The sequence below is a fragment of the Agelaius phoeniceus genome, chromosome 2, assembly GCF_051311805.1.
Source record: "Agelaius phoeniceus isolate bAgePho1 chromosome 2, bAgePho1.hap1, whole genome shotgun sequence".
NCBI lineage: Eukaryota > Metazoa > Chordata > Aves > Passeriformes > Icteridae > Agelaius > Agelaius phoeniceus.
In genome coordinates this window covers 68,874,626-68,895,532 of record NC_135266.1, presented here as the reverse complement: position 1 = coordinate 68,895,532, position 20,907 = coordinate 68,874,626, and the positions used below count along the sequence as shown (strand labels likewise).

Here is a 20,907-nt window from a genome sequence, read left to right as displayed (position 1 = left end):
CACAGAAATAATAACCAGCCTTTTTCAACTTTCTCTTTCCTCAAAGTGCATCACAGACTGCAGCTCTCATGTGGTACACTGCTGTGCACCTTGCAGTAACACCATCACAGAGCAAAGGAAGGGCAGAGAACTGCCCACAGTGCTCAGCTGAGCTGTGAGGATTTCCAATGCACTGGAAAACTTGGAAGATGCATGTTTGATAGCTCATAGAGTAACAAAGCTGGAACTGGGGGCAGCAGTTGACACTATTCACTGTTTCTGATGAATCTTGGCATTTGGTACAATGGCTTTTTATGGCTCGCTTTCAGCAAAGGGTTTGAAGCTGCTGAGTTACATCCAATTAAATGCCTGCAATCCGAAAACATAACCTGTACATAATACTTGTATTTCTAATATTATGAGGAGCTATTTCTTCTCAAGGTCTAAGCTGTTTAAAAACTCCCAACAAAAAGTCAAATAAACAAGTGTTGTCTTCTGAACAAAATAATTACAGAAGAAGTAGTTAGAGAGTAATAAACCCATTTATCTTTAAAGTGTGGAAATATCTGTCTCTATGCTTTTTTCTATAGGTCTCATCATTTTCCCTTGGTTTAGGCTAATGTAAAGTATTTTTTTTTCCCATGAGTGCATCTATCTAGCTGCTAGTTAATTTTCCAAACCCTCATGTTTTAATAAAAGAGAAAAACCCCCAACCCAACCAAGTATCTAACTTCTCAGCTTGAAAATAATCCTCATAAATATATCAACATAGTAACTGTAGGTGTATCTGTGAGTCTACAGAGAGGCTGGAAGAGCAAGACATAAGCTGTTCCCATTTTTAGCTGCGTAGGTGTCGGATGCCTGGTGACCATGACTGCAGCAACACCATTGCAAATTACTTCAGAGAAGAATGATTAGGGAGCATCACAGAGCTATGAAATGACTATATCTCACTGTTTTCTCTCACAAGAAAGGGGCAGGAACAGACATCTTTCTTGCATTTTTAATGGTCCTTCAATTTTGTGGTAAAGGGCAGAGGGGAAGAGATCTCAATCTCCTATCTCTATCACTTTCCAGTTCCCAAACTGCAGCAAAGCATGTCTCCCATCATGCCAGACTGAAGCAGGGGGATGTACAAATGTATGGGGAAGAAGGTATCTCCCCCAGAGCAATCTCTCTCAGCAAGCAGCACAGAACAGCAGTGGATCAAGTCTGCAATTAATTCTGTTCTCAGGCATCTGTGAGAGAGATCACTGGAGAATCCAAGTCTTTCCTACTGATTTACCTTCAGACACAAACACTATTACATAGAGACAGAGACTATTCTGTTCCCCACAGCCATAATAGACAGCATGAGAAGCAACTTGCAGCAGGGGAATTTTGGAAAAACAATCTGACAGCTATGTCCAGAAACTACCTGGATCTGCCAAGAAGAGGGGCATAGTCTGGGATGGAGAGGTGGACTATATGAAGTCTCTATCACCCCTATTTATGTTGTTTCTCAGAAACCTTTTCTGCATTCTTCCACCACAAACTCATTAATCCTTACAATGTACAGTATCTGCTGTAGGAACAGCATCTCCTAAAGCCATCTCTGCTGATTTTAGCCACAGTTGCAGAAGGGGAAATAGAGTCTTGTCCAATTATCTTGGTGTTGTGAAAGTTTCCATAACATGTAATGAAGCCTGCTTGGTTAAGGGACAGATGCTCCTTTGTCCTGACTTGAAGAGGAGAGAAGCAGAACCAGCTTGAGCTGAACACAGGGAAAGAAGAGGGGAACAATGTCTCTGCAATGTGGTTTTGCAAAACTGCCACAGAATTGCTGTGTCTTGAGTCCTGGGGGACAGGACTTGGGCAATGCAGTATGGTATATTCATCACAGAGTACAAAAAGCAAGATAAACAGCAAACACAGGACAGCTGGGAGGGCCAAAGCACTGATCAGTTGTAGCATCTGTACTACTGGGGGTCTGGTCCCACTTCTGTTACTGGTGCCAAATGAGAGTACCAAGAGAATCACAGCAGCATTAAAACCATGCCTGCTGCCAGAGAAAAGGGCTTGCTGAATTCTCTGCAATGAAGTTTCATCATTTTTTTCCTGGACTTAGACATAAGAGTTATTAATGTGAGACTCAAATGTGACTCTTATTTATTCAGGGTTTGCTTGCACTACTGCTAGTTCTTAAAAAGCATCTGTTTCAAATCCATTGGATTTGGGGCTTCTCAAATTATGTGATGCTTTCTGTGATGTAGTGGGTGTCCTACTGCAGCATCTTCTGTAAGAGAAATTAACTCAGGATGGTGGCATTATAGATCTCATCACTTAATGCACCTGGACAAGCACACACCTCAACTGCTGCTATGCCAACAGTCAAAAATCATCTCATGCTTTTATATTATCAGAAAAGAAACCTGGAGTGTTATTTACCTGCAAAGAGGTTCTACAAGGTCCTTGTCAAGAAAATCATGATCTTTCTTTACTGCAGCAATGTCAATGGGAAACTGGGAGTCTGTAAAAGGAGACACATTATTAAGATGACCACTTGCTACTCAAGTGAAAATACGTTGTCTACATCTAAACTGCTTTGCATGTGCTTGGTCACTGAAATCTAGTATGACCAGTTTTTCTCCGCTCTGGTTCCCTTCCAGCTGTATCTGTGACCCTTTCTTACCCCATTCTGGTTTTTTTTTTCTGTTAAAGGTATAGCTGAACGTCCACTGCATTGGAGTGACAGCAGAATCATTTCATTTTGGCTTTAAAAAATACTCAACTGTTAGCTGTTCATTTTAGCACCTTGCACAAATGGATGAGATCAGGGAATTACCACCACACTTATTTTACATGAGTAACAAGGTTTTCCCTTCTCATTACAGTGGCTTAATGAGTTATTTGCTAGACAGACTTTGCCAAAGCCCCAGAAATGTGCCTTTTGTTTTTAAAACAGATCCAAATAACAATGATTTCAGACAGAGGGTTACTCAAATAACAGACAAAAAAAACCCCTCAAACTGAATTATAATCCCCAATATTAGCTAAAAAGCCAGAATAGTATGCTGGAAGCTGACATTTGCAATGAAAAGTGACACAGCTCTGTAACTGTGGGATGGGTTCCAGTGCTGTGGCTGCTCTCCAGACTGCTCTGCCATGCTTAGGTACCTCAGCAGGACACTGGGACACAGGAACTTCAGCTAGCATTTTCAGACACTACTGCTCACACTGACATAATAGATGCCTGTGAAAACACCTTGTTTTTGGAGACATAGTCTGTCTAGAGCACATATTGACTGCATGGGAACTGTTGGAGCCCAGCACAGGTTGCTTTTTGGAGAGAACATCCTTTTGAGTTAAGCAGGCAGCAGGTGTTCCTTTCTCTGGAGGAGTCACTATGTGACATAATCTGAATACAAGGCAGACACAAAAGTACTGCTGGCTACCCAGGGACTGTGCTAGATTCTATTTGTGTCAGTTTTGGTCTGGCAGGCTTATTAGTCTTAGTTCCTTGCTGGATTTAACAGAGCCTGCCTGCCTCCTGTGGACCACCTGAGCATCTCTGAATGGTGCTCCTGCCCCCAGGCACCTGAGCTGCCCAACAGGACCCAGCACCTGGGCCCTGATGGAGCTCAGCTGGCCATGGGGGTGTCCTCAGCATCCCACTCCCTGCCATCCTCAGCCCCACACGAGGGGAGGGGTGGTGTCCGAACTGATTCCCTGCAGACTTGGCTCTGAGCCATGAGGCTCCTTGGGCCTCGTTCCATGAGTGGATCTGTGCTGCCTCCAGACTCATGCTGACCCTGGAGGGGGTCCAGAGATGTTTGGCAGAGCTGCCTTTTGGCTAGTAAGCCCAAGTGGCCTGAGCTGGGTGTCTCTGGCAGGGATAACATGCACTTTGGGAAAAATGAGACTCAGCCACAGTTTCCCTCTCAGCAGTGAGCTGGGAAGAGCAGGAAAAACCCAGCTCCAGTCCCCAAACTACTATGGAACACAGCAGCAGTGCAACCAAGCCCTGCCCTTGGGGACACTGCTTCCCTGGGCATGAACTTAGCTCCTAGGAAGGGGACACCACCATTTGCACTGAGTTAGCACTGAACTGTCAGCTTTTCTTACTTTGCAAATGTGAAGTGCAACTCAGATTATTCACTTTTGGTAACTCTGCAGAGTTTTCAGTCTTACTTTCAGCATGATCGAAATTTTCAATAATTTCTAGTGTCTTTATTTCAGGCACATTTCAGAAAGTTTTTAGAAAATAAACTCATGTTTTTAGATATTTTGTAGTCATTTTTTTTAACCTTTGAGTTTTACACAAGCTATGTCCCCCCCCTGTTTTTTTTAAACTTCCCATGGTTACAAGGGTAAGAATCTTACTTTTCTTCATGCACTGGTATGACTCCAGCAGCTGAAGCTTTGTGAAGCATCCAGCCATGGCCATAACTCAGTCAAATGTGCAGTTGGCTGACTGCAAGCTCTCCTGGCGAGGGCCCAGTGCACTTTCAGAACCGCACAAAGAGGAGAAAGACCAACTTACCCTCATAGAACTGAGCATATTGGGGAAATCCAGCTGCACGTAACCAGTCACACGCTTCCTTTGCTTCGATTTCTGAGCAAAAAGAGGAAAGAGAAAACAGTTCACACTTTGTTATTTTGAATTAGAAGTTCTTTCAATTGCAAAGAAATAAAGAAATTTGATAGGATCTATTTGCTGTTACAGTACTGTCATCACTCTGAATCACACTTTATAGCATCAGAAGAGAGTCCCTCTGAGAAACCTGCCTGTCTCCACAGGACCCTGGGGTGCACAAAACCACTTGGTGGCTGGGACCAAGTGTTAACCATCTCCTTGCAGCAGAAGTTGTTCAGCCAGGTTTGTGGCTCTGTGATCTACCCTCCCCCAAGGGTAAGTTGCTGGCGAGAGGCGAAGGTGGAGCAGGGTGAAAATGGGGTGACAGGGAGCAGCACTGCGTTCTTTCCTGTTCTGACATTTCTTGAGGAGCAGAATGCCATATGAAATCCATGGAAAGCACTGCCAGGAAAACCCCAGTGCAGCTGTCATGATACTGAAGGGACAATTGCAGGGGCATCTCTATTCTTACCAAGCTCCAGGGGCTCACATTCTGGAAAGCAGCGTGCTGGGTCCAGCTCTGCCCAGCACCTGCACTGCCTGCATGTGCAGCTGCTCCTGGACCAGCTGGGGGAACAACTGAAAGCTCATCCACACAAATGTGGGGTTCAGAGGAAACCTGGGAAACATATCTTTGCTGTCCAAACCTAGATCAGGATCTACCACCTGAACAGTTTTGGTTTACAGGATCAAAGTCAAAGCACATATCTGTACCTCTTACATTTGCAAAATATGAAGAAACAGAGTGGACAGGTGTTAAAGAAAGTAGACATTTTATGTTGCTTATTAATCAACCTCAATGAACCAGTCAAGGGTTTTGGCACATTTGTGGCTGTAAAATCTAGACAGCCATAATAACAAAACCCTAACTATAAAGCAAACAATGGAACTGGAAGAAGAGATCAGGCTCAGTTGCTCTTCTGCATATTTTGCCTTGCATGTGAAAAAAAATTCCAGTTGTAAATTAGTTTTCTACTAAAATGCATTTTTATAGGTAAGACATGCTGTTGTGAACTTTTGCCCGTGTAATTCTGTTCAGATCACTCATTATACCCTTAATGACTTTACCCACTGAAGCTCACTATAAAATCTGCTTTGAATATACTCTGCAGTGTGTGACCTGCACACATTTCTGATCCCCCAAAAAATGAATCACACCGGCAAATTTTGTAGCAGAAATCAAATTTCAGAATACAAGGTCTATGTATCAAAAGCTCAATATCCCAAAGACGATTAGACAGCCAGGAACAACTCCACAATGGTCACAATCATTAGCAGTGCTGAAAAGGATTTACCACCAGGTCTTCATTTGCTTTGACATTAGTTCATGTCAAGGCCAAAAAACGGAGTATGAAAGTACATTCAGTTCTTGACACTGCACAAAAGAATAAGCAGCTTACATAAAACGTGGCTCTCACTACAGCACATCTGTGCGCTGAAAGCACATCTCTATTATGTTCCAGTTAGACTATTTCTATTAAATGCTTGGAAAAAAGACAAGTCTTTATACTTTTTTTCTTTTGCTTAATTCAATCTCATGAAACACAGACAAATCAATCCCATTTCAAAATGTATTTTACAACTCAGAACAGCTGTACGTACATTCTAGCTTCATCTGGCCTGGAAACACAACTGACAGAGGCTGTGGGTGATGGAGAATGCTACCATTTAATGTTCTTATACGCTTATCATATTTCAATGTTTTTTTGCAGTTGGCTGCTCAGAGGAGCTTGCTGAGAAATATTCTTGCAGCCCAAACAAGATCTAAAAAATCTCAGGTTGCAATGGGTGAGTAATTATAGGGAATAAATAAGAAAGTAGATCTCACTCTTCTCTGAGGTTTTGATTTTAGTTTTTTGTGGTGGTTTTGGTTTGTTTTTTACTTCTTTTTGATGCGGTTGTTTGCAACACACTGTATTCAGTCAAATATAATTGACTGATTAACTTCTGCTTTCAAAACTTTGACTCTATATCATCCATGAAGGCATTTCTGGGGAGCATTCTCATTTTCTGAATGACTACCTCAGACTTGAGTAAGATTTGCTAATCTTCCAGGATACTGAGTTTCAAGATAAGTATCAGTTCCCAGTTCCCTCCCATATCTATCTTTCTGGTCTTATCCAGAGGACAGCAGGAGGACAGAAGTGCACCAGGCTGCTGGCACAGCCCAAAGCATGACTTTACTCATACAAGTGTGTTCCCACTGGCCAAGGACACCTGTTCCAGTCATTCCACTCTTGGTCCCTCCTACAGTTTAGGTGAAAAGGCACAACAAAGGATTCACTCCTCAGCAGACATCAAAGATGATTTCTACTATTTTGCCCTGGGCATGTAATCCAAGTTATAGTTCAGAAAGCAGTATTACTGTAATGTTTGAACAAAAATTTGACATGCTAAGTTTAACCTTCTCTTTTTGTGCCCATATCCTAATATTTGCTTTTTCTTACTTCATAGTGAAACATTAGTGAAGACTTCTTTGGGAAGAGATGTGCAGCACAAAAAAGACCTCAGTAAAGGTGTCAATGGAGAGTGGTAGAAATACTTTTGGCAGTGTTGTCCCAGTTCTGTTCCCATGTCCAGGCTAGTCCAGGGGTTGGATCCTGCTTTCAGCAGATGCACTGTCCTGGTGCAACATGGAAGGACTTGGAAACCCACATGTGCTCAGAGGTGGCACCAAGGCAGTTTGTCAACAGCAAAGGGCTGTCACGGTGAGAAGAGCGATTTCAGAGAGGACATGGTTCAAGGCTGGCAGGAGGCACAGTTCCTCCAGCTCCTCCCAGAAGCCTGTGAGCCACCACTGACCCACAAGCAGCATCTTCTTTGGCAGAACCAAAAAGGCTGCTTGCCCCAGCATACCTGATGGTGGGTTTGTCCTTATGCACTACTGTTCTTTCTGCTCTGTGGCTGGAACAAAAAGTTAGGCATAATTTGCCTACTGCTTTCCACCTGCTTGGGCAGCAGTTAACAACAATCATTAATAATTAAGGCTAGATAATAATTCAGTCCCAAATATTGACAACTGTCAGTATGTCTCACAGGACTAGAATTCTAAGGAGTTTTTTCAGTTTCTAGTTGAAGCTTGGAAGAAAACAAATTTCTCTTTTCCATTTCATTTTTCTACTGGTAGTGAGTTATAATTCAGGGCAAAATGAGGATGAAGGTTCAATCAGGAAATGTGACAAGTATTCAGAGCACAGCTGGGTCTTGGCTTTGAGTCTATCTTTAGTATTAAACAGGTTTGAGTTTGTCTCCCACAAACTGTGGGAGTGGGTGGCTCTGGCTGTTCTGGGGCTGAAATGGAGACAGTTGTTTGTCATCTCTCCTGCTCTTCCAACATTTTCTCTGATTCTTCACAAACTGATTTCTGTCCAACACCAGACTAGCAGCCAGCTACCACCGAAGGGGACATCCTTGTCCTGCCTATCCAACACCAGCTGGCTGCTTCTCCTGCTTCCCTTTGTGCCACAGCAGCTCCTGGCTAACCCTTCAGAGACCCAGCTCAACCCCCTAAGCTGGTAGAAAACTAACCTTCCAAAAGTGGTGGGAATGATCTACTGTTGGATTAGCAAACTGACTGAAATCCTCTAAGGGTTCTGTTTAACCTACGTTAGCTGCGTTTTAACAAGCTCAAGAAAGTCAAACTAATGGAACAGTCCTTCCCTCATGAAGGAGCACAGGAGAACTAAAAAGCCTAAAAAGTCATTTGGTGAAAAGCTCTGTCAGGAGAAACTCATGTAAATAAATAAATTTTCTGTCTTGGAATCTTATTACCATCTACAAATATCAATGCTAAGACCTAGTTACTATAGTCCTTTCCTTTTTCCCGTCTAGATATCAGCATTTCATCTTATTTCTGCCTTTCTGCCTTTGTCCCTGTCTATTCTGTCTTCTGTTTTGGTGTTTCTCTCTTTTTTTTAAACTACATTTTTATTTAAAATGCAGATGTCCCTGTGCACAATGCAGTGAAAGATTTAGCAACTAGAATAAATAAGGTACAAAATTACTCCATCTCTTGTGTTTATGTCAACTTTATGTGATAACCTTTATTGTTCACCTTCTGTAACAAATCACTGTTAATCCTCCCTTTAGTATTCCGCCCTGTATTGCTCACCACTTAAATCTAATTTAGTATATTCAGAAAAAATATCTAGAGATGTTAGAGAAAATGATTAATCAATTAATTGGAAAGAAGTGCATTTAACTGTGGAGCCACATCAGTGAGCAAGTGGTTAGTCTGGTTACGTCAACTTTTGGTCCTTGTCTTACTCTTTCCTGCAAAAGGAGGAAAACTGTTGGGATGAGTTTGTGCTGCATCTTCCAGAACAAAACTCTAGGCTACCTGGCATTCTAGGGTCAGTTTGGAGGCTCAGCTCAACCCAGGGTGGTAAAATGCCTTTTTGCTCAGGAATTGCTGCAGATTTCTATGAAAGGTAAACCAGAGAATACTCCTGGGGAGGAAACACTGATGGTGTCTTAGACCTGAGGCATGCTCCAAGCAGCTGTAGACACTCAGACAGCCCTGTCTCACAGGTCCTGGTACAACCCTTGTGTCCCATAAACCTGTCAAGTCACCAACAAGCAATGTCACCACCCTGATGTCTCCCCAGAAGAGCGCTCATGAGGCAGGATGAGTTCTTTGGAAAAGTTCAATCAGGCTGAAGATGTATGAGAACAGCTCTAGCAGGTTTCAGCTTCTTCTTGCAGCTCAGTCTGAGATACTGCAATGGCTGCCATTACTCTCCTGGCTCTCTATCTCACAGTCTTTAGGATATTTATCTATGTTACTTTTCTTATTTCAAAGATGGGGATTTAAAGCACTTAAGAAGTACATAAAAAAGTTAGATGTGAGGTTGATGGGAATTAGATGCCTGACACTTATCTGGCCATAAAAATAGGGTTATGCCACTCCTCAGTTACCCTTAGAAATCTAGTCTGGACAATCCAAATTCCAAATTTCTGATATGTAAATGCATCACTCTACCATCCCTCAGCTACAACGTACCACTAAAGGCTGATAGGTTACAATTAAGTGGCATTTGCAAAGCTTCTTCAGAGCTCTGAAATTAGAGTGTAAGGGTGTTAAACTGGAAAGAACATGAATATATTTGTAAATATGAGAAAGGATGACTTTCCAACTCACGTAAGAAATTCATGGCAAAACAAGAGCTCACACGTGAGCAACCTGGTCTAGTGGAAGGTGTCCCTGCCTACCTACTGCAGGGGGTTATAACTTTAAGGTCCCTTCCAACCAATGCTATTCTATGATTTTATGATTCCATGATCTACAGCTTGCAAGGAGCAGGTTAATACCTTAATTGCTGTATTATCATCTCACTTCACTAATGCAAGCAGTTGGTGTAGAGCATGGAAAAATTAAAAACTTGTCATATTCCCTAAGGAAAAATCCCCATGCAATTTAATAAAGACAGACACAATTTTCAGTAACCTTTCATGCTTTTAGGTAGAGGTTTAATGGTTTACCTCATTCCCACCCACTCTGTAGGACTTTTCCAGAATAATTCCAATAATAATAACGCAACAGCAATTGTACCATGCAGCCACAAAATTACCATTTATACTCCAAATATATAATAAATAAAATAAACCATAAGCATACTATGAATTTATATGTTTTACTGCACTATGGTGCACACGTGCCAATAAATCCTGATAATAAGGTTTTCAAAAGTGGAATTTCATTGGAATTATTTTATATCATGCCATATAATTAGTGTTAGAGACAAGGTTATGTTTTGCAAGGAAGGGACAAATAAAACTGTCAAAGTGTTATTTTAATAGTCCTAAACCTTTCATGGAATATTGTGGTACTAGTAATAATACAATAAAATACAGACCTTTTAAACTACTGTGGCTGAATATAATTTAAATGTCAATAGAAAAAGATCTTTCTTGAGTAGTTCCTTTATGTGTAATTCTTTACCCTTGGTGAGTAATAGTCAAATGTGTCCATTCATGCTCTGACTTCTTAGAGAGGTTGAAAGTGAGAAGCCTGATTATTTATGAACATGAAAAAAAATAAATCTTGTATGCTGAGAGATTTAAAGAGTGTGACTGTTTGCCTTGGAGAGCAGATGAATAAGGGTTATGCTAAAATGGTATAAAATCAGGGGTAATACAAAAATAGGATATTGGGAACTACTATTCACTCTACACACAGCCCAAAAGCAGGGAGATTAAAAAAAATGAAGGAATAAAAAAGAAGGAAGGCAATCTGAACTGATATTGCTACATGACACTGGTATCTGGAGACGAGTTGGAGTTGGAACCTTATCTGACTACTCACTGCTACCACCACAGATTTGGAGAAGAATTCGCCAGAAAGGAATAAATGAAACCAAGCTAAAGGCAGTGTTATGAAAAGGCTTTTTCCTAGTTAGACAATCAGCTTATACAGCTTTTCCTTCTGAGCTACTGACACTTCTCTTACTCATCCATAGTCTAGGACTGTATAAAATGTTTCTTTCAATGACTGCAACAATTGTTTTGTTCTCTACTGAAACTAAATTCTGTACAGGACATCTGGGAGACTTCTCATCAGCCTTCTATCTTCAGCAAGGCTGCATTTCCCAAGAAAAAACAGGTCTCTTATTCCAGCAAGGACTTAGGAAGCTACGTCTCCCTTCAGTGAAAGGATTATGCTGAATTCCTTTCCCAAATTAATGGGATACTGGTAAAACTGGTAGATCTGAGATTTATAGCAGGTTCATCAAGCACAAAACTTTACAGGTCTGGGAACAGTGTCTGTATTTGAATTTTTTACATCTAGGTATCATCAGAGCTAAGGGTACAACACAATGAATTTCCTCATGCAAATAATGAGGAGGTGACTGTGCAAACAGCAACAGGAAAATCAGAGTTTGCAGTGCAGGAGAGACCTTTGTGCAATGTGCTACACTCCACACGCTCTTTAAACTGAGAGGTGACTTGCAGGGGCCACCAAAGCAGCCAGCACACCAAGACAGCAGGCATGCAGGGACACAATAAAGACCTTTGGAGTAGGAAATGTCCTGAGGGACTCCTACTTCAGAGCAATTAGCCACTCTATCAGGCAGCCATTACTGTTCCTGAAAGTCTAGCATAAAATCGACTCCCTGGGGAATTCTCCCATTATATAGACTTCCAAGGGAACTCCTGGTAACAGGGTCTACAGCACAATCAGGCATCTAAACATAAGAATGCAATGAGATTTGGACACCAAGTGGTTTAAACATTTAAACGTTTCAGACATAACGTTAATAACACTGCAAAAATGTTTAACAGACCCAACCAATGCTGAAAATCTCATCCATGTTATATGGTTCAGTAATGTGATAAAAACAGGAGATTCAGGTCTTCATTTGTGCTTATGCTTGAGATTTTTGTTGGTCCTCATCATCATCATAATTCCTATTTACTGCTGGTTTCCTTTTCTCCTTTTCTTTCCATGTCTTCCACTCTGAAGTACTTAAAACTAACTTTCTGTCATTCATCTCTCTGACATCTTTGCTAGCCACTGTCCCAATGCCCACTCAGTTTATACAACCTTACTCCACACTAGTTTGTTCCCCATTTTTTGCCGTCTTCCTTTCAAATTCCTGAAACAGGATTTTAAATCCCTCCTAACCCAAAAAATCTCTCTCTATCTTCAAGCATCACTTCGAAGCCACTTTTCTTAGCTTACAATTGATTTGTACAATGCAGCACTTTGTGATGACACTAATAAAACAATAGTTTGCAACCCACATCTCATCTTGAGGCCCTTTAAACAGTTATAAAAACTGAAGAGAAAGTTATATATGGGGATCACTTCATCCCTGGGTGAAATGCAGCTGCATTAGGATGAAATGTGGCAGCTGCACAAAAGAATGCTGCAGCAGTTTATGACAAGAAAAAAGGAGAATGCTTTACCCAGCTGAAACCACTAACAGGATTTATGAGATAGAATAAATTTGCATTATATATATATATATATATATAGAGAGAGAGAGAGAGAGAGAGAGCTGACAAGGACATCAGGCTCTCCTCCCTTTAGTCTTAAGAAAAATACTCTGGTATCGCTAATGGACAAAAGTGATTAAGAACTTGGTTCCCTTCACATCCTCCTTCTTCCCCATTAGGATTTATATTCTTTTTCTTGCCTTCTGACAGCTCCCATGAGTCTTGGCTTCGTATAGACTTGGAGGACAGAGTACCACACACCCATTCTTCAGTGCAACACTGCCCATCCCACCTACTTGGCCTGTCATTCAAAAGCTGAGAACTGCTGACTTGAGAATTAACAGAGCTCTTATACATGAGCACTGTATGCCCACTGAAAATGTGTTTGGATAATGGTCTGGAAAATGTGAGTCTTTAAGGACTCTAATACAAAGTATATAGTATTTTTAATGTGGAAGAAACACTATCAAATAGGTAGAGAAGAGGTAACAATCTCATCTCTTGAGATCGACTTCAAAACTTCTGGTGATTCCTAGAGTCACTATGAGTTAAATTTTGAAAGCAGACTCTTCTTTTACAAGTTTCTGGCTTTGGATTCCCAAGCTAAGAGATCTAGGCAGCATCTAAACTTCCATGTATTATGGACCAAAGGGTGGCCTGAAGATTGGAACAGCTGCTGAGCTCACATTGAATGTGATATGGGAAATACTGTGTCCAGCTAGTATTTAGAAAACTTCTTGCTCCCTGGATGTGTTATAAAGTGATTTTTGCAATGTACCATTGCTAGTCCAGTACCTACGGACATTACTAATAAGTAGTCAGTGAAACTGCAGCTATATGCACCTATTCATGCTGTATATGTCTGTTATATATTCTTGTCATGTATCTTCTACTGAATCACTATTGTTGAGGAGTGAAGAGCCCAAAGACTACAAAGCAGCTTTGCAGAAAACAACCTGGGTGCCTGGTGGAGACCAACAGAACACGAAGCAGCCATGTGCCCTTCTGCCAAGGAAGGCAGGCAGCATGCTGGGCTGCACGAGGAGGGGTGACAGCAGGTGAAGGGAGGTGATTCTTCCCCTCTTCTGACAACTGGTGAGGCCACATCTGGTGTGCTGCATCCAGTTATGGGTTCCCCAGTAAAAAGGAAATATAGATTTACTGGAGTGAGTCCAGAACAGGGCTACAAAGACGATGAAGGGCCTGGAGCACCTGAGAGATGAAGAAAGGCTTGAGAGAGCTGCAACTGTTCAGTGTGGGGAAGAGAAGCCTCGGTGGAACTTCATCTGTGAGGACAAATATCTGAAGGGAGGGTGCAAAGAGGGCAGAGCCAGGATATTCTCAGTGGTGCCCAGTGACAGGCAATGGGCACACACTGACACATAGAAGGCTCTCTACATCATGAAACACTTATTTCCTGTAAGGGTAAGCAAGCACTGGTACATGTTGCTCAGGGAGCTGGTGGAGGCTTCATCCTTAGAGATATTCAAAAGCCACCTGGACACAGTTGGCTATAGATGGCCTTGCTTGAGCAATTAGGTTGGACAAGATGACCTCCAGATGTGCTTCCCTACCTTAAGCATTCAGTGAGTCTTTCAAGAAGTGTGTAAAAATAACCCTGAACTGACCCAACAGTAAGGAGGATGATATCTCCACCAGCAACACCATACTTTCCTTAGCAAAGAATTTCAGATGAAGACTCGCTGCAAGCTCCTCTACACCTCTTTTCATCTTGAGGAAAACTACCACTATTGATTTTTGAACCCAGAAAGTCACAGGAAGGGCAAGAACAATGCCAAGGAGAGGAACAACTAATAGGAAGTATATATGTATCAATTCCAACGTGCCACTACTGGAAACTTGCCATAACTTTATACTTGGAATTATAAGTGTTATTATCTTTGTAGCTGGACCAACTCTCTTTTATTAGATTGCTAATACTTTAATCACTAGAGCAGTAAATTCTTCAATCTGTACACAAGGTATGTTTCTTCACTGCAAATAAAGTGCCCAAGGTGTTTTGTCTGGTGCTCTACCCTTGAGATCTGGTTTGAATTTGGATGCAGCAGATGGACCCCACTACATGTAGCTTGCAGCCACCCTCTGTCCTTACAAGGTTTTGAAAAATGTCATCTCTTGCAAGGCTAGGGGAAAATTCCAGACAGCCTGAACTCAAGCAGCATACAAGATGTCTCTGGAGTGCCCTGACATTCAGAGGGCTCCCAAGAGGATGTAGTGCTGGTCTGACCATTTGTTTTGACTCTCATATGTATTCATAACTCCAATTAAATACAAAGATTTAATGTCTCTAGAAATCAGGATTTTCAAGCTCAGTATCCTAAACAGGAGGTCAAGTTTCAGACTTCAATGCCTTGCTTAGATTTTCCACAATACCCAAAGTGGTTTGCATGGGTGCAATACTGAAGTTAATTGGTCAGACAGTAACTGGAGCTCAGCAGATGAAAGGCACTATGGAATGCAGAGAATGCTTCATTTTATAATTTGAATGAAAATGTAAACAATACCCCAAAAGATAGATGTTGTCATCATAAACTTTCTCTCTGAATTATGCAGATAAGTAGTACAAAACGTAATTCCTTATCAACATATTAATTATTCTTTGATTATGCCCTTCATGTTCTGGAGATGTTCAAATTACATACAGGCAATCAGATATACATCAGAGAAACTCTACCCATCTGAGGTGGTCTTCACGCTGTGAATTTATATTAAACACTGAACATTAATATGAAAGTAACTCCCCTTGGAGATAATACTTTGATGTATTAATAAAAAAGACTTCACAGTTCTGTTTATCATGAATTAAGATTAGAACACTTTCTTTTGCAGTTCTGGGTGAGATGAGTAATTTGTAGTGCAAGGAACACTGATAAAACACAGCACATAGAGCAGAGTTCAAATATTCAAAACTGAGGTCCAAATCCATGTCTGCAATGCTGAGTGCTGAGCTCTCACCTAGTGTTATCAGCATTATCTGCTGTTATCAGCGGATTAACACTACAAGCAGATCTGTTTTTAGATGCCACTGCTTCCTTATTACCTGTTTTCGTTCAAGGGCCTACAGAGAAAGAAGTCCTGTGTATTTCTTCCGAAAAAGAATCCCAAACAGCAGATGGTGACTTATTCACACAGTTTGTAAGAAACTGTCATCTACTTAAAATCCAGGAGCAGGAGGGCTGACATTATCCTGAAAGTACAAGCAAGACCTGTACCTACAAACTCAGATGTCTTTTTTTGATTCACAGCCATACCACTATTGTTGCCACTGAAGTATATCAATATTATTAACATCTTATCATGCCTTGATACTGTAGTGAAAAATAATTTAAAAAATGAAGGTTAACTTTATTTGTGGACAGCTACTGTTAAATTATGATTATTTCTGAGAGGATCAAACACCCATATCTGTTTATTGCTTTATTCCAGCTGCTATTTTCTGTAAGAACATTACTAAAAAAAGCTACCATGATGTCTTTTATGACTCTATAAGGAAATGAACAATCCTCCACACAAATTATTATTTTCTTTTATTGGACATTCTGTACTTGGAATACCTTCCTTTTTGGAGCTGGATTGGTCCTGTGGCAGTACCAGATGTGATGGAAATCTGTCTCTGCCATGAGCAGGGGTTGGGCCAGATGACCTCCATTGTTTGATGGTTCAACTAACTTTTAAAAATTATTTCAGTGATGAAAGAAATAACATATGCTTATGGAAAGATGTTATTGTGAACTAAATTTTACCCTTTGCTTTGACTATGCAGTGCCGTAAGAACAGTAGAGTCACACCAGTGGGTGTTTCAGCATGATCTAGTCCAGAGCCACTAATTACATGGCTGTGTGCTGATCTTTGTAGAGTCATGAGAAAAAACAAAGAGATTAAAGGAAACAATTACTCACCTACTAAAAAAAGAACATCTTTCCTCACTCTGTTTTCACAAAAGCACCAATTTTTACAAAAGTGCCTTTCAAACAATTTTCTCTAACATGTAAACAGTATTAACGTGGGAAAGTCAAATTAAGGTTCTTTTTTAGAGAGCAGTGGAGCTACTGCTCAGACAGCTGTTCAGTTTCCATCATCCATCATGTGATGGAAATTTTATTTTACTGAATAGATACAGATTACTTTCAATATCCAGGGTCAGAATTTTAAGGATATTTAAATTTCTAAACTGCTAGGGTGCAGATTTTCAAATATGTTCAAGCGTTTAACTCTCATTTACCTCTTCAAGCACACTGGATTATGATTTGACCAGTCCTGTCTTCTACCAGGTGGCTGCAGACATTTTTGTGTAATCCAGCACATACACATCTAAATGTTTTTTGAACAACCAAAGGGATGATACAGACACAACAGTTTTACCAATGAACTCAAATGTTTTGGACATGTGAACTAACAAACTCCCATGATTTTTCTTCACACAAATAATCAGATTTTTTTTGTTCATTCCCCTTTACAACGAAAGCTGCAGTCTGTATGGCTACAGAGCAACACACAGAAAACAGCCTAAAACAATTCTTACATGATAGCTGTTCACAAACATTTATTCATTCATGCTGGAGGAAAGAAGGAACAGACAACTTGGCTATGATGGTACAGTTATTATTTTTAGCCTTTTGGCTGGAGCCCTTAGTTTCCTTTCCATACATTTTTAAATAGAAGGCTGTGGGGGTTTTACATACTCCTCCAAGAAGAGAACAGATTTTTAATGTAGCAAAAATACTGATTTTCCATTCTGCAGCTCACCTAGGCCTGTTTCCATCTAATAAGCCATTGTACAAAATAACTGTTTCCTATAACAGGAAATTCTGCTATGGCAGAAGTAACACTGGGTATCCACAGTACTGACACTTCTCATTTCCTTACTCCTGGTACACTGCAGAGCAAACAGGAGCCAGATTCATAGGAACCCTGTAATTACTTGACAATAATCATTGCCAGCAATGAAGCAGAGTTAGCAAAGAGATAATTAGCACACCACCAGGACTAACAACTCTCTACACTTTTTCCCTCTTATTTTTAGCAACAAGCAGGAAAGACATAAATTGCTCTTTTATCAAATAGCATGAAAGAGCTTAGGTAAGTTAGATGTTTGCAGTTATCACTCTATAAACCATATCCTGGCCTTCAGCTATGTTCCTTATATTAGCCTGGAAGGAGACAACAGGAAGGCTGGAGACCTATCAGTGCTTGCTCCCTGCTGGTGCCAGAGTGTGGATCTGTGGGGTACCTGTCAGGAGACACCAAAGCTACCAAAGAAACACAAGCTTCCTATTTTCATGTCAATGTCTCTTGCTGGATATCAAGAGGGAATATAGAAGGGTTGGCTCTGCAAATGCCAGTGAAATACAGACCCTGTCACTTTTTAACTTGCTGGATGAATTTCAACTATTTCTTAATCTTCCCATAGTTAATGGGAAGTCACTTGGATAGTGTCAGTTGCCATCTCATGGATGGAGTCCCTTTGCTCTGACTGCTGGAGAGCACATTCCCACTCGTCTGAATCATGACTGGCCTGACTGTGGGCAAAGATGGTTTGGTCTCTAGACAGTGCTAGCAGCTAGATATTTGGAAAGTAAATGACTAATCCCTTGCCCAGCTAGCCTTTTGGTGGGAAATGAGACACATCACTTAACGCTTACACTTCAGTTTAAAAATGGAAAAATTATTCTTCCCTCAGGAAGCAAAATTGTTAGACTACATATGCTGAAGTGTGTATTATGCTCAAAATACGGTCCAAATCCATGAGGGCCACATAGATACCTTGCATGAGCTTGTCTTCTTTTACCACTTTAACAAACCAGTGGCCTCTTAAACTGTAGATATTTCTTTTTATTCTGCCCACAGATGGACACAAAACACTTGCTTTTCCAGCAGATATTACCCAGGGTCAGAAGTTGCCTTAAGCCATGACCTGATTCTGGATCAATTAGAGAGCATTCACCAGGAGATCAATGAATATAAGTCCATGCTACAATTTAAGGTCAGTTTAGTCCAAGAGAGAGGCCAGCAAAGAGAAAATAAACAAATAAAGACCGTGGGTTTTTATAAAAAACTGAGAAGAGTGCTGAAGTGCATACTTGAAATATTTCCTCTGAACTTCACAGTGTGGCTGGCACACCACGGGTTCAACACTTGATGCCTGTTCCACGTGTGCTACGTGGATGCACCAAGCCTGCACACACACTTGCCAAGCAGAATGACAGAGGTAATGTGACTATTTCTGAAAAATGAAGTGTTTATGGCTTGCTCAGTTTCAGAGTATGTTTCATAATCTTCAACACTCACAACGTGTCACTCATGGGCTTGCAACATATTCCTTCTGAACAGAAGCTGCTTTGTGCTCATCACTGAAGAAGCATGTGCTGTGCAAGTGCCATACTGTATTTTGGCAGTAGCTGTTAGAAGTAAATTTACAGAGGATTAAGGAGATGGAAGGCAGCATGCCTCACTCTCTAATTCTGCAAAGCATTAAAACACCCTGTTTAAAGAAGAGATGAGAGATGGCTGCTATTCAAAATCTTGGGGCCTGAGGTTCAATTTGTTTTGACCAAATTTGCATTCGGTCCTTGAGAAGTCTCTGAACAACAACAGCTGCCCTTGCCCTGAAGGAGTGAGTGAGGACACATCCCTCCTTTGGAAGTCACCTTGAGTGCAAGGTGGGAGCTGTCCCCAGGGGCACAGAGCCACTCAGACCTGCTCCAGAGGGAAGCTCCTGCCAGCTGCTCTGCTGCCTCTGGGATCAGCCCTTCCTCATCTCCAGATGTGCTCCGTGAAGTACAGGATTCCAGGGCTGCCCTGGGTTTATGTCCTCTTGAGGCCAGGAGAATGAAAATATGTGCTGAGGACATGAGGCATTTTTGGCTGTCCAGAGCTGCAATAATGACATACAGATATGTAGATAAACACAAAGATTGAAATTTAGTTCTGTATGCTTTGAAGGAAACTTTTTTCCATGCATATTCTTTTTCTAGACTTGACCTTGGTCTGCACTTTTAAGAATCTGACATTTCTTGATGGTTTATTTCACTTTCAGATTTTGGCAGGGTGTAGCCTTAGATATGCCAGAAGTATGATGAGATAAGTTATTCTCCAGACAGAAACAGAAGCAGAAAGCAGACAGCTGCCTACGAAAGACGGACTCTCCTACAGATTTTACCATAAAAAAATGCCCCGTTCAATTTTTGAAAGGAGAAGACAAAATCTGAATATGAAATCTCAGCAAAATGGCACTTAAAGACAGCAATTAACCACCTTAGAGGCCACATGTTGCTCTGAAACCATTGGTTGAAACTGAAGACATGATAAAGGTATTTTGATTTAGGAGATGGGCTATGTTTGACAGGGAGTGTTAAGGTTTTAAAGTTTCTCATTATGTTTTTCCTGATGCTTTGCCTTTTGCAGTGGTTTTTCACACTGTAATGGTAGTTAGAAACCCATTACCCACAGTATTCTGTGGCCATGGCACTAGGCTCTTGAAAGCTTACTTATAGCTAAGGAATATCATTGATGTACTGAAAATTACAGTTCTGTATTTTCTGGTACAGCTTCATCTTTAAGGACAAACAATAACCCAAACAAATTTACTGCTTTACCTGCACAGGAGGACGTGCAGGGAAGGCAACATTGGCAGAAGTTGAAAATTATAATTGTGATGCTCCATTGGCTGATGCTGATTTTGGGAAGAGAGCTGGGGCTTTCATTAATCTTTCCGTAACTCCAAGCCAAAGCCAGTCTGAGGATGCTAAAAGTAGCCTCAAAACTGAGACTACAAAGCTCCTATTTCTTAGATGTATTTCAAAGAATTTCCTTCATTCATTGTTTACCAATGTGGCCTTTCCTCATTGGGGGTAGAAAAACATAAAGAACGCTTATCACCTGCAAGCTCAAATCCCACTGGAAAGCACTTTTTCAGGAAAATGTTATTGTGGTGAGGACTTTCAGGGAGTGTTGGAGTTTTAAAGTTTCTCATGATGTTTAGCATTTTTCTTCTAAATGAACAGGAAAAAACTCATCTGGCTCTCATTTGAATTCTCAATAGACTTCAGAGAGGAAATTCCAACCAGAGCTGTATTCCTGCACCTAAAATCTACATGGGAATGAGGCGGCATGCTTGTTCCAAACCAAGAGCAGCCAGAAGAAGCAGGGCTGGCTCAGTGGCACACCCACATGTTCCACACGGTAATGGTCTCAGAAGAGGGGCTGGTTTTATAAAACAGCCTTCAATAGGACATGTCAGAACATCAATATTTAGATGACCTGCCTTCCATCATGCTTATTAACATTCATGGGGGTTTTTGGAGATAAAGAATGGATATCATCTCACCTATCTGCAACTGCATTGGAACTATTAA

General features: G+C 41.0%; 1 protein-coding gene across 7 annotated transcripts in view; it reads right to left on the bottom strand.

Moving 5' to 3' along the window:
* The window catches only part of STARD13 (StAR related lipid transfer domain containing 13), a 243,359-nt gene that overhangs the window by 32,597 nt on the left and 189,855 nt on the right, over positions 1-20,907 (bottom strand). For all 7 annotated transcript variants that reach the window (XM_054627871.2, XM_077173795.1, XM_077173796.1 and 4 more), the window contains 2 exons: positions 4,502-4,573; positions 2,407-2,488 (listed from right to left, as the gene is read on the bottom strand). In XM_054627871.2, coding sequence (XP_054483846.2) covers positions 2,407-2,488; positions 4,502-4,573 — 154 coding nt within the window. The remainder of the gene's footprint in view (positions 1-2,406; positions 2,489-4,501; positions 4,574-20,907) is intronic.